At 42.1% G+C, this 12,593-nt stretch overlaps 1 protein-coding gene across 1 annotated transcript in view; it reads right to left on the reverse strand.

Annotated features, from left to right (window-relative positions):
- Positions 1 to 8,988: 8,988 nt before the first annotated feature.
- The window catches only part of RARS1 (arginyl-tRNA synthetase 1), a 29,466-nt gene continuing 25,861 nt past the window's right edge, over positions 8,989 to 12,593 (reverse strand). The window contains exons 13-15 of the mRNA XM_055429998.2: positions 10,855 to 11,027; positions 10,470 to 10,717; positions 8,989 to 9,207 (exon numbers count right to left, since the gene is read on the reverse strand). Of these exons, the coding sequence (XP_055285973.2) occupies positions 9,098 to 9,207; positions 10,470 to 10,717; positions 10,855 to 11,027 (531 nt within the window). The 3' untranslated portion in view covers positions 8,989 to 9,097. The remainder of the gene's footprint in view (positions 9,208 to 10,469; positions 10,718 to 10,854; positions 11,028 to 12,593) is intronic.

Raw genomic sequence — 12,593 nt, forward strand, 5'->3', positions numbered from 1 at the left:
GCCAGGACTAATGACATGCCCTGTCTAACTGGTGGGTGGGGTCATTGGTGAATAGGAAACCTTTTGGCCACAGGTATCTATTGCAGAATGTCAGTGTGGCACACCTGGATCAATGTACCTATAAAACATCACAGACAAAATTTACTGTTTGGTGTGCATATATATAAATGTATTCTTCAAGGCAAAATGCAATACCTTTTTACTGACACATGACTAAAACCCAAAGTAGTAGTACTCGATTCCCAATCACATATCTAATATAGCATGTTCAGTGAAAAAGAGAATGGTCTCTTTTTTTAGTATCTGGGCCTTGGAGAATGGTCCAGTTCCCTTAGCTGGGATTCCATCGACGTTTGCTCACTCCCTCAGGGGTGAGGTGCTCACCTCTCACTCCATTCCCCCTACAGAAGTAGTGACTGACACTCGAGAAATTCTCAAAAGCTTATTCAGTGTTATTCTAGAGAAGCATGTTTTCGCACAGTTCTGGAGACTGGAAGTTCAAGATGAGGGTGCCAGTGTGTTCGACGGTCCGTTTCTGGTCAACCAGCAGAAAGGGAGCTGTCTCTTTCTGGCTTGTAAATGACCACCTTCTCACCATGTCCTTAGGTGGTAGGGAGGGAAAATAAGCTCTCTGGCATCTTTTTTTCCTTTCAGTTTATTTTATTGAAGTGTAGTTGATTTACAGTGTTGTGTTGATTTCTGCTATCCAGCAAAGTGATTCAGTTACGCATATATACATTCTTTTTCATATTCTTTCCTATTATGGTATATCATAGGATATTAAATGTAGTTCCCTGTGCCATATAGTAGGAGCTTGTTGTTTATCCATCCTATATATAATAGTTTGCATCTTCTAATCCCAAACTCTCAATCCTTCTCTACCCACCCCCACCCACCTTGGCAACCACAAGCCTGTTCGCTGTGTCTGTATGTGTGTTTCTGTTTTGTAGATAGGCTCGTTTGTGTCACACATTAGATTCCACAGATAAGTGATATCATATGGTATTTGTCTTTCTCTTTCTGACTTATTTCACTCAGTATGATAATCTCTAAGTCCATCCATGTTGCTGTAAGTGGCATTATTCATTCCTTTTTATGGCTGAGTGGTATTCCATTACAAATCTTTATCCATTCCTCTGTCAATGGACATTTAGTTTGCTTCCGTGTCTTGGCTGTTATGAGCAGTGCTGCTGTGAACATAGGGGTGCGTGTATCGTTTCCAGTTATAGTGTTGTCTAGATATAGGCCCAGGAGTGAGATTGCTGGATTATATGTCAACCAAGGGTTCCTTTGTTTTTTTTTTTTTTAATTAATTTATTTGACTGGATCAGGTTTTAGTTGCAGCACAGGGGATCATTGCAGCACATGGACCCTCTATTTGTGGCTCGGAAGCTTAGTTGCTCTGCTGCATGTGGGATCTTAGTTCCCTGAAAGTGAAAAGTGAAAGTCACTCAGTCGTGTCCAACTCTTTGTGATCCCTTGGACTATGCAGTCCATGGAATTCTCCAGGACAGAATACTGAAGTGTGTAGCGTTTCCCTTCTCCAGGGCATTTTCTCAACCCAGGGATCAAACCCAGGTCTCCCACATTGCAGGCAGATTCTTTACCAGCTGACCTACCAGGGAAGCCCAGGGATCAAATCCACGTCCCCTGCATTGGAACGCAGACTCTCAACCACTGGACTACCAGGGAAGTCCCCCCAGAGAGTTCCTTTTTATTGGCTGAATAATATTCTTCTGTGTAATAACTTCTTTTTTAAATATATAATTTTATTTATTTATTTTTGGCTGTGCTGGGTCTTTGTTGCTGCATGGACTTTTCTTCAGAGAAAAGTGTCTGACTCTCTGCGACCCCATGGACTGCAGCACTCCAGGCTTCCCTGTCCCTCACCCTCTCCCAGAGTCTGCCCAAGTTCATGTCCATTGCATCCTCAATGCCATCCAACCATCCTCTGTTGCCCTCTTCTCCTTCTGCCTTCAGTCTTTCCCAGCATCAGGGTCTTTTTCAATGAGTCAGCTGTTTGCGACAGGTGACCAAAGTATGGACCTTCAGCCTCAGCATCAGTCCTTCCGAGTATGCAGGATTGATTTCCTTTAAGATTGACTGGTTTGATCTTGCTCTTCAAGCAACTCTAAGGATTCTTCTCCAGCACCACAGTTTGTAAGCCTCAATTCTTCAGCGCTCTGCCTTCTTTATGATCCAGCTCTGCTGGAGAGACCACAGCCTTGACTATACGGACCTTTGTCGGCAAAGTGGCTTTCTAACACACTGTCAAGGTTTGTCATAGTTTTCCTGCCAAGAAGTAATTGTCTTCTAATTTCAAGGCTGCAGTCACCATCTGCAGTGACTTTAGAGCCCATGAAGAGGAAATCTGTCCCTGCTTCTACCTTTTCCTCTTCTATTTGCCGTGAAGTAATGGGGCTGGATGCCAGGATCTTAGTGTTTTTTTTTTTTTTTAATATTTAGCTTTAAGCTGGCCTTTTCATCCTCCTCCTTCACCCTCATCAGGAGGTTCTTTAGTTCTTCTTCACTTTCTGCCATTAGAGTGATATCATCCACATGTCTGAGGTTGTCGATGTTTCTCCCAGAAATCTTGATTCCAGCTTGTAACTCATCCAGCCTGGCATTTTGCATGATGTGCTTTGTGTATAAGTTAAATAAACAGCCTTGTCATATTCCTTTCTCAGTCCTGAGCCAGTCAATTGTTCCATACAGGGTTCTAACTGTTGCTTTATGACCCGCATATAGGTTTCTCAGGAGACAGGCAATATGGTCTGGTGTTCCCATCTCTTTAAGAGTTCTCCACAGTTTGTTATGATATACACAGTCAAAGACTTTAGCATAGTCAATGAAACAGAGATAGATATTTTTCTGGAATTCCCTTGCTTTCTCTGTGATCCAGCAAATGTTGGCAATTTGATCTCTGGTTCCTCTGTCTTTTCTAAACCCAGTTTGGACATTTGGAAGCTCTCAGTTCATATAATGCTGAAGCCTAGCTTGAAGGATTTTGAGCATAACCTTATTAGCTTGGGAGATGAGTGCAGTTGTCTGGTGGTTTGAACATTCTTTAGTACTACCCTTCTTTGGAATTGGGACGAGGACTGACCTTTTCCAGTCCTGTGTCCACTGCTGGGTTTTCCAGATTTGCTGACACATAGAATGCAGCACCTTGATAGTCATCTTTTAGGATTTTAAATAGCTCTGCTGGAATTCCATCACCTCCACTAGCTTTATTGACAGCAGTGCTTCCTAAGGCTCACTTGACTTCACACTCCAGAATGTCTGGCTCTGGTTGAGTGGCCACACCATCGTGGTTATCCGGGTCACTGAGATCTTTTTTGTATAGTTCTTCTGTGTATTCTCTCCATCTCTTCTTGATCTCTTCTGCTTCTAATAGGTCTTTACTGTTTGTGTCCTTTTTTGTGCCCATCTTTGGATGAAATTTTCCTTTGATATTTCCAATTTTCTTGAAGAGAAAGGTACACCCAACTAAATGCAGAGTTCCAGAGAATAGCAAGGAGAGACAAGAAGGCCTTCTTCAATGAACAATAGAGGAAAACTACAGAAAGGGAAAGACTAGAGAGCTCTTATAAAGGGAAAGACTAGAGAGCTCTTATAATGACCATTGCTGCTGCTGCTGCTGAGTCACTTCAGTCGTGTCCGACTCTGTGTGACCCCATAGACGGAAGCCCACCAGCCTCCCCCGTCCCTGGGATTCTCCAGGCAAGAACACTGGAGTGGGTTGCCATTTACCACCACCTAAATTCAATACATTTTTATCACCCTATAAAGAAAGCATATATCCGCTAAGCAGTCACTTCCCATTTTCCCTCTGTTTTTAGACCCTGGCAACCACTAATCTCCTTTCTGTCTGAATTTGCCTATTCTGGATATTTACTATAAATGTAATCATATCATTTGTGTCTGGCTTCTTTCATTTAGATAAGGTTTTCTCAAGGTTTCTCCATCTCCTGGCAATGTATCAGTATTTCATTCCCTTTTATGGCTAAATATTTCATTGTGTAGATTACCACATTTTATTTATGTATTCATCAGTTGACAGACACTTGGGTGTTTCTACTTTTATCTATTATGAATGTTGAATAGTGCTGCAGTGCTGTGAACATGTATACATGTTCTTGAGTGAGCATATTTTCAGGTCTCTTGAATATATACCTAGGAGCAAGCATTATTATATGGCATTTCTGCATTTAATTGTTTGAGGATAAGATGGTTAGGTAGCATCACTGACTCAATGGGCATGAATCTGATCAAACTCTGGGAGACAGTGGAGGACAGAGAGCCTGGCATGCTACAGTCCATGAGGTCACAAAGAGTTGGACATGACTTAGTGATTGAACAACAAGAACAATCTAGTTATTCCAGCACCATTTATTAAAAAGATGTCTTTTCTCCATTGAAAGGTCTTAGTACACTTGTCGAAAATCAATTAACCGTAGAATATGGGTTTATTTCTGGACTCAGTTCGATTCCATTGATCTATGTCTATCCTTAATGCCATCCCATGTTGTTTTGTTTACTGTTAATTTGTAGTAAGTTTTGAAATTGGGAGTTAGCTGTTCTTTTTCAAGGTTTTGTCTAATCAGGGTCTCTTTCAATTCCATATGAACTTTAGGATCAGCTTGTCAGATTCTCCAAGGAGTTAGCTAGGATTCTACTGGTCATGAATAGGGGAAGTAATGCCATCTTAACAATGTCTTCCAAACTATGAATATGAAATGTTGTTCCATTTAGACATTTAAACATTTTCTTTCCATGTTTTGTAGTTTAATTCAGCATACAGGTCTTACACTCCCTTGGCTAAATGTATTCCTAATTATTTTATTCTTTTTGATGCTATTGTAAATGGATTTCTTAATTTTTGTATTGTTTGTTGTAAGCAGTACAACAAACAAAATAGGAATACAACTAATTTTTGTACTTTGACTTCGTGTCCTGCAACCTTGTTGATTTTACTAGCTCTGTTAGTTGTCTTTGTATATATGTGTATGTATTCTTTAGAAATTTTTAAAATATATAAAATCATGTAATCTGTGAAAAGAGAATTTTACCTCTTCCTTTCTCATCTGAATGTCCTTTAGTTCTTTTTCTTGCCTAACTGCCCTGGCTACAGCTTCAGACCAAAGCAGATTTCCCTGTCTTGTTCCCAACCTATTGATATACTTATGTGGGGTTTCCCCACACCCTCAATTGATTACTATGATGTATACTTTATTTTCAAATGTTGAACCATCCTTACATTCCTGGAGAGTCTCATTTGCTCATGATAAATTTTCTAATTTTTCCCAGTTCCTCCTTATAGTTTCTAGGTCCTTTTTGCAGTAATCTTCCAGAGAATAGCAAGGAGAGATCAGAAAGCCTTCTTAAGTGAACAATGCAAAGAAATACAGGGAAATACTAGAATGGGAAAGACGAGATCTCTTCAAGAAAATTGGAGATACCAAGGGAGTGTTTCACACGAATTTCTCCCAATAGCCTTCCTTAATTCCTTTTCATTATCCCCGCTTTGATCTCAGTGTCTGTTAAGCTTATGAGGTCTCTTTGTTTGTCCTTTCAGGGAAATCCTCCTGATCTTTTATATTTGGGAAAGGTTCCTCTGCTTTTTCGTTTTACTTTTATTTCTCTTGCTCTGTGAGTTTAGGAAAAACAGTTATCTACTGTGGTCCTGGAGGTCTATGCTTATGTGGGAACATCCCTGTATAGCCTGCGCAGGTTTAATCTTTTGGGTGTGAGGACTGTTTTGGTATGGATGGCTGCCAGCTCTTAGTGTGGGCCGGCTGTTAATCCCCTTGATAGGAGGTGTGACTGGTGTTGTGGTGACCAGACCCTGCCCTGGTTGTGGAGCAGGGCCTTCTCTTTGCCCTGTATTTGTCACTACCCTGTTAGGGGCAGGGTCTGCTCGTTAGTTGTTGGAGCAGACGTCCCCAGATAGGTTTCTGAGCTGTGGTGGGAGGTAGATGGGATGGGAGCATTCCCACTGGGAGGGGAGCCACTGAGCAATCCTCTGCTGGAGCTGTTCACTGGGGAGTGTGCTCTGTTGTGTCACCTTTCCCCCACAAAGTTCACTGTTGCGGGTACTGCCTTCTGCCCCACCTCAGCCATGGGTGTGTCGGCAATCAGCCCTGGTGTCTCTCGTCTCTGAGTCTCCCAGGACTGCAGAAGTCCCACACCTGGACCTGATGTGGGAGCCTGCATCTAAGATCCTGGCTTGGCCCAGCCCCCTCGTGCAGGCACCTGCAAAGCCCACAGCTTCGGGACACTCTGTTCAGGTGTCCCTCAGGCCTTCTGTGTTCAGCTGTGCTTTCCACCCCACTTCTGCACGTGGGCAATCCACTGGCGTCTGCTCCTGAGGTGGTGAGCTGGGACCTGCAAGCCTGCCCAGGCGGGGCACTCTCCCAGAGCCCAAGGCGGAGGGGGCTGACGTGTGGATAAAAAGGCTGTAATGGGCCCCTTCACACTGGAGCTTCACTTCTGTGGTGGGACGGGCTTCTGCCCCTGGTTGCCGTCAGCTGTGCCATACTCCAGCCCCTTCAGGATGTCTCCAGCCAGCAACAGTCCTCGCCCCAGGTCTGCCCTCTCAACCCTGTTTTCCAGCCCGTGCCTGTACCAGCGGATGCACGTTAGGCTGGGGTCACAGGGCACTGGCACGGACCACCTCTGTTCTGCCTGCCTCAAACTACCACGCCCTCCTGTGAGCCACTGAAGCTCCTTCTCTGTCCCAGCTCTCTCCCCACAGGTGAGGGGTCTTCCTAGGATGTGGGAATTTTTCCTTTCTTCAGCTCGCTCCCACTTCCTCTCTCCCCCCACCCGCTTTCTTCCTACCCAGTTATATGGAGATCTTTCTCATCCTTTCAGGTGTTTGAGGACTTCCATTGGTGTTCAGTAGGTGTTCTGTAAGAATCCATTTGTAAGTGGATTTTCGATGTATTTGTGGGAGGAGAGTTCCATGTCCTGCTGCTCTGCCATCTTCATTGGAGCCCCTCATTTGCTCATAACATATATTTTTAAATTGTTCAATTTGATTTCTAGTACTTTTGAGATTTTCTTTTTCATTTGTATTCACAAGGGATATTGATCTGTGCTTCTCTTCTCTTGCCATGTTTTTGGCTTTGGTATCAGGGTGCATGCATGTGTGCTAAGTTGCTTCAGTAGGGTCCGGCTCTGCGACCGTATGCAGCCCACCAGGCTCCTCTGTCCTTGGGGTTCTTCAGGCAAGTATACTGGAGTGGGCTGCTGTGCCCTCCTCCAGGGGATCTTCCTGACCCAGAGATCGAACCCAAGTCTCTTACATCTCCTGCACTGGCAGGCAGGTTCTTTACCACTAGTGCCACCTGGGAAGCCCTTGATACTGAGTGGTATAAAGAATCTGCCTGCCAATGCAGGAGACCCAGATTTGATTCCTAGGTCGAGGATTCCCTGGAGAAGGAAATGGCAACCCACTCCAGAATTTTTGCCTGGGAAATCCCATGGGGTCACAATCAGACACAACAACTAAACATCATGGTAATACTGGCCTTCTGACCTTATAGAACAAGTTAGGTAGTGATTCTTCTTTATTTTTTGGAAGAGTTTGAGAACTGATGTAAATTCTTTTTATCAGAGAAGTCACCTGATCCTGGAATTTTATTGGAATTTTTTTGGTAATAATTGACTCAATCTCTTTACTTGTTTTAGGTATATTCAGATTTTCTATTTCTTCTTCAATCAGCTTTGGTTATTTTGTTTCTAGATTTTTAAAATTTCACCTAGGCTGTCTTATAATTTTTTTGGCATGCAACTAGACTATGTACAGTTATAATACATTTTATAATGTAAGGTTAGTAGTAATACCCCACTTTCATTTCTGATTTTAGTGATTTGAGCTTTTTCTTACCAGTCTAGCTTTAATGTCAATTTTGCTGATCTTTAGATCCAAATTTTCTTTCGATTCTATTGTTTTCCTATTCTCTATTTCATTCCTCTCCAGTCTGGTCTTTATTTCCTTCCTTAGGTCTTCAAAATGTTAACTAATTAGGAAAATGCAAATCAGAACTGTGATACCACTTCACACCCAACAGGATGGCTATTATCAGAAAGTGTTGACAAAAACAGAAAAATTGGAACCCTTGTGCATTGTTGGTGGGAAGGGAAAACACTAGAGCTTCTGTGGAAAATGTTGCAGTTCCTAGAAAAAAATAATTACTGTGATTTCTTATTGCTTTCAAAGTTTTCAATTTGTCTCTCCACAGACTGTTTTTAAAAGGCTTTGTTTCTATCCTACTTGGAGTTTACTATGCTTCTTCTACATGTACATTAAAATTTTGCATCAAATTTGAGAAATTTTCAGCCATTATTTCTTCAAATATTTCATGCTTCTTTCTCTCCTCTCACCTGGGACTCCTGTTATACATATGCTGGTACTGCTGATGGTGTCCTAAAGGTCATCTTAGTCTCTTTTCATTTTTTAAAAATTTCATTCTAAGCACTGATGTAATTCTTTCTCAGACTAATTTAAATCTGGCCTCTCTTCAAGTTCCTTTTTCTATCTGCTCAAATCTGCTGTTGGACCCCTCCAGCAAATCTTTAATTTCAGTTATACTTTTCACCTCTAGAACTTCTACTTGGCCTCTTCATAATTTGTCTTCTTACTGCTATTCTCTATTTGGTTAGATATTTATTCCCAAAGTATCCTTTATACTGTAGATATGGGCTCTGTACAGAGCCAGTTTGTAAATTGTAGCTATGGTCATAATTCATTAAGATCATATCTAAGGCTCCTCTGAGCGTGGAGACCCTTGGAAGCAGCACGGTGCAGTAACATTCATGTATATTAAGCATTTGTTTCTCCAGAATAAATGGCAGTGAAGGTTCTGTTCTTGGGGACTACTACATTAGGGCTCAATAAATGGGATTCCTTATCTAATTAAAGTTAGTGAAAGTACTTTTCAGAAGTTTAGTTGTGAGACCCAAAGAACCACAAGTTCTATAGATAGTTGATAAATTCCTTTTACTTGTTTTTGTATCCACATGATTGTAAAAAAGCAAACAATGCTAATGGCCACTTTGGTGAAAACACAGTGTTCAAACCTTAGGAGGATTACATTCTTTGGACAGGTTTTATTCCCAGAATGTCAAAGCCCTTAGCCATGACAGCAGCAACTGCTTCACACAGCAGCATACGCCACATGTTCACCTTCAGCACTTCTCCTGAGAATATAGAGAAAGAGAGTAATTACTTTTTCTACAAATCACTGTTAAAGAATCTATGCTATTTCTGGACTTTATTGAGAAGTAAACAGCCTAAGCCAGATGTTTCGGGGGCTTTAACTAGAATCATCTTTACTTAAACCGTAGAGACAGAATCTAAGAAATAAAGGTGTTCGGTTCAAGAAATCTGTTTTTAACTGATAAGAAATACAGAGCCTGCACTATTAAGACTGTAATTTTATCTTTTTCTTTTTTTTAAATTTTGATCTAGACTTCATGGTCTGAATTAACTTGAAACACCATGACAGAAATGCCTACTTGCTGTATTATTATTAATCATTAGTTTGGTCTATTTCATTAACTATGTAACATGATAGAGCAAAAAGCCTAAGAGAGGTATTATTTTTTTCCTCCAAGGGTAGTTTTCATTATCAAGAACCCAAAGACTCTGTGACTATCAGTCACACTGCTTTTGTTGGAAATGTCTTATTCCTAGTGACCTTCCAATTGTTTCTTTGGAGTTTTATGGTTCCATCCCATGTGCCTGAAAGTGGGGAAACAAGTCTGTTGGGAATGGGAAGAATTCCATTTATGCTTGTATTAGAGCCAGTGCAATTCTGTCTGTTGTATATGATATGGATTATATTAAAAAGCAGAGACATTACTTTGCCAACCAAGGTCCGTCTAGTCAAGGCTATGGTTTTTCCCGTGGTCATGTATGGATGTGAGAGTTGGACAGTGAAGAAAGCTGATCGCCGAAGAATTGATGCTTTTGAACTGTGGTGCTGGAGAAGACTCTTGAGAGTCCCTTGTACTGCAAGGAGATCCAACCAGTCCATTCTAAAGGAGATCAATCCTGGGTGTTCATTGGAAGGACTGATGCTAAAGCTGAAACTGCAATACTTTGGCCACCTCATGCGACGAGTTGACTCACTGGAAAAGACTCTGATGCTGGGAAGGGTTGGGGGCGGGAGGAGAAGGGGACGACCGAGAATGAGATGGCTGGATGGCATCACCGACTCTGTGGACATGGGTTTGAGTGAGCTCCGGGAGCTGGTGATGGACAGGGAGGCCTGGCGTGCTGTGATTCATGGGGTCGCGGAGAGTCGGACACAACTGAGCGACTGAACTGAACTGTGTAACTAGGGGGAAATTGGGTGTGGGGGTTTCCATAAATAAACTGAAAATTACCCACATCCAACTCAGATGAATGCCTCTGTTGGTGCCCAATCCCCAATATGACTACTGGATGAGCCACTTACCACTCTGCCGATCTTTCTCCACACAATAGCAGCTATCATAGAATTCTGTGAAGGTAGTTGCCAGCTCATAGATATAATCACACAGAGTGTGGAGAAGTAAGTCATCTAGAATCTTCTGCAGAACCTCAGGGAACCGCAAAATGCATCGGCCTAGTTTCCATTCCTTCTCATGGTCCAAAATGATTTTTGTCTCTCGAGCGGCTTTTCGGAGCATCTCTTCATCAATATTGGCCAGACGTGCAATCGACCTGAAAAATCAGATAATAGCCATCATTCCCCTTTGTTAAGTATATTCTTCTCAAATGAAAACATGCAATAAGGAATGACTGATAAAAACTAGAAATCATCATTTGACTCAAAATAAAAAATGTTGCATCCCAATTACCTGATTCTAGTGAAGGCATACAACAAGTAAGCCGCTGTATTTCCTCTGTCATCCAGCATTTTGTCAAAGGAGAAGATATAGTCATTCAGCCGGTTATGGGAAAGATCAGCATATTTGATACAGCCGTAAGCAACAGATGTCTGAGCAGCCTTCAGTTCCTCTGTGGTTAAGACCTTTTGGAAAAACAAAAAATAAGTTACCAATTCATAAGTTACCAATCCTTGTTTTATTCCACCATCTCACAGACAAAAGATGGTGGTAAGGAGCATCTAGGGCTTCGCAGGTGGTGCCAGTAGTAAAGAACCCGCCTACCAACGCAGGACATAGAAGAGATGCAGGTTCGCTCCCTGCGTCAGGAAGATCCCCTGGAGAAGGGACTGACTACCCACTCCAGTATTCTTGCCTGGAGAATCCCACGGACAGAGGAGCCTGGGGGTCTACAGTCCATGGGGCTGCACAGAGTTGGACATGACTGAAGCGACTGAGCATAGCACACACAGCACAGGGAGCATCTAATGGTGCTCTTTCATCAGTAAAGTCTGATAAATATCGACACTGAGGCAGGAAAACACAGACCAATCTACAAGGAAGGGCATGATGAAAAGAAAACTCATCAGCTCTGCATAACAAAGAATGCTTCCATGAGAAACCTGAGTTATAAATCATGAATACACTTTTTCCCAGTGTATTCAGCAGATAAGAAACAAAAGCACCAATTATTAGTTTTTCTCTGCTTCATTCCATAGAACATTCTGATGTAGGTTATAGGAAACAAAATTAGGGTCAGGTAATTAACTGGAATAAAACAGTGTGTCAAGAACTGGAAAAGAACTAACACTAAAAAAGAAAAAGAACTAACACTGTCTTGGTAAATTTGGTCATATATTCTGAAGCATAATTAGGTCAAATAAGTAGGTGAGGGTTTTTGGTCTGGACATGATGCAGTAGCTTGAAGCAGACTAACCCCTTCCACCAGAATTATTTAAAAGCTGAATAAATTATATGAAGCAACTGTTTGAAGTCTCCAGAGAGCATCAACACAAGGACATCATTAAGACAACTGGCTGGTGTGCTGTCAGCCAGAAAACTTAACTAGGAAGATGACATTATCTAGAACTATCACAACTTTTCCCCCACCATGTCAGATGAAATGACAAACCAAGGAGGTGAGGGAGGGAGAGGGGGAACAAGACAATACAAACAACAGAAACAGCAACAGCGACTTTAAAGTCTGCGAATGGAGCTTCCCTGGTGGTTCAGTGGTTAGGAAGCTGCCTGCTAATGCAGGGGACACGAGTTCCATCCCACATGCCGCGCAGCCACTACTGAAGCCCATGTTCCCTAGAGCCTATGGTCCATTACAAGAGAAGCCGCAGCATCGAGAAGCCCGCGCACCACAACAAAGACCCAGCACAGCCAAAAATAAATAATACATCTTTTAAAAAAGACTGCGTAACTTGATTTAATCACGAAGAAATGCCAGATGAACCCAGCTGCAGGGCATTCCACAGAAAACCTGACAGAAAGTGTCAAGGTGACGAAAGAGAAAGAGCAAGGAACTTCCCAGGTTAAAAAAGATCAAGGAGACATGAAGACTAAATGCAACGTGTGATCCTGGACTAGAAAAAGGAGACAGATGGCAAAATCTGACTAAGGCCTGCAGATTAGTGAACTGTACTGTAGCAGTGTTAATTTCCTGGTTTTGAAATCACACTACATCTATAGGATGTTAATATTTG

This window comes from Moschus berezovskii, chromosome 8 (assembly GCF_049115385.1).
Source record: "Moschus berezovskii isolate FMDL1 chromosome 8, NW_MosBer_1.0, whole genome shotgun sequence".
Lineage (NCBI taxonomy): Eukaryota > Metazoa > Chordata > Mammalia > Artiodactyla > Moschidae > Moschus > Moschus berezovskii.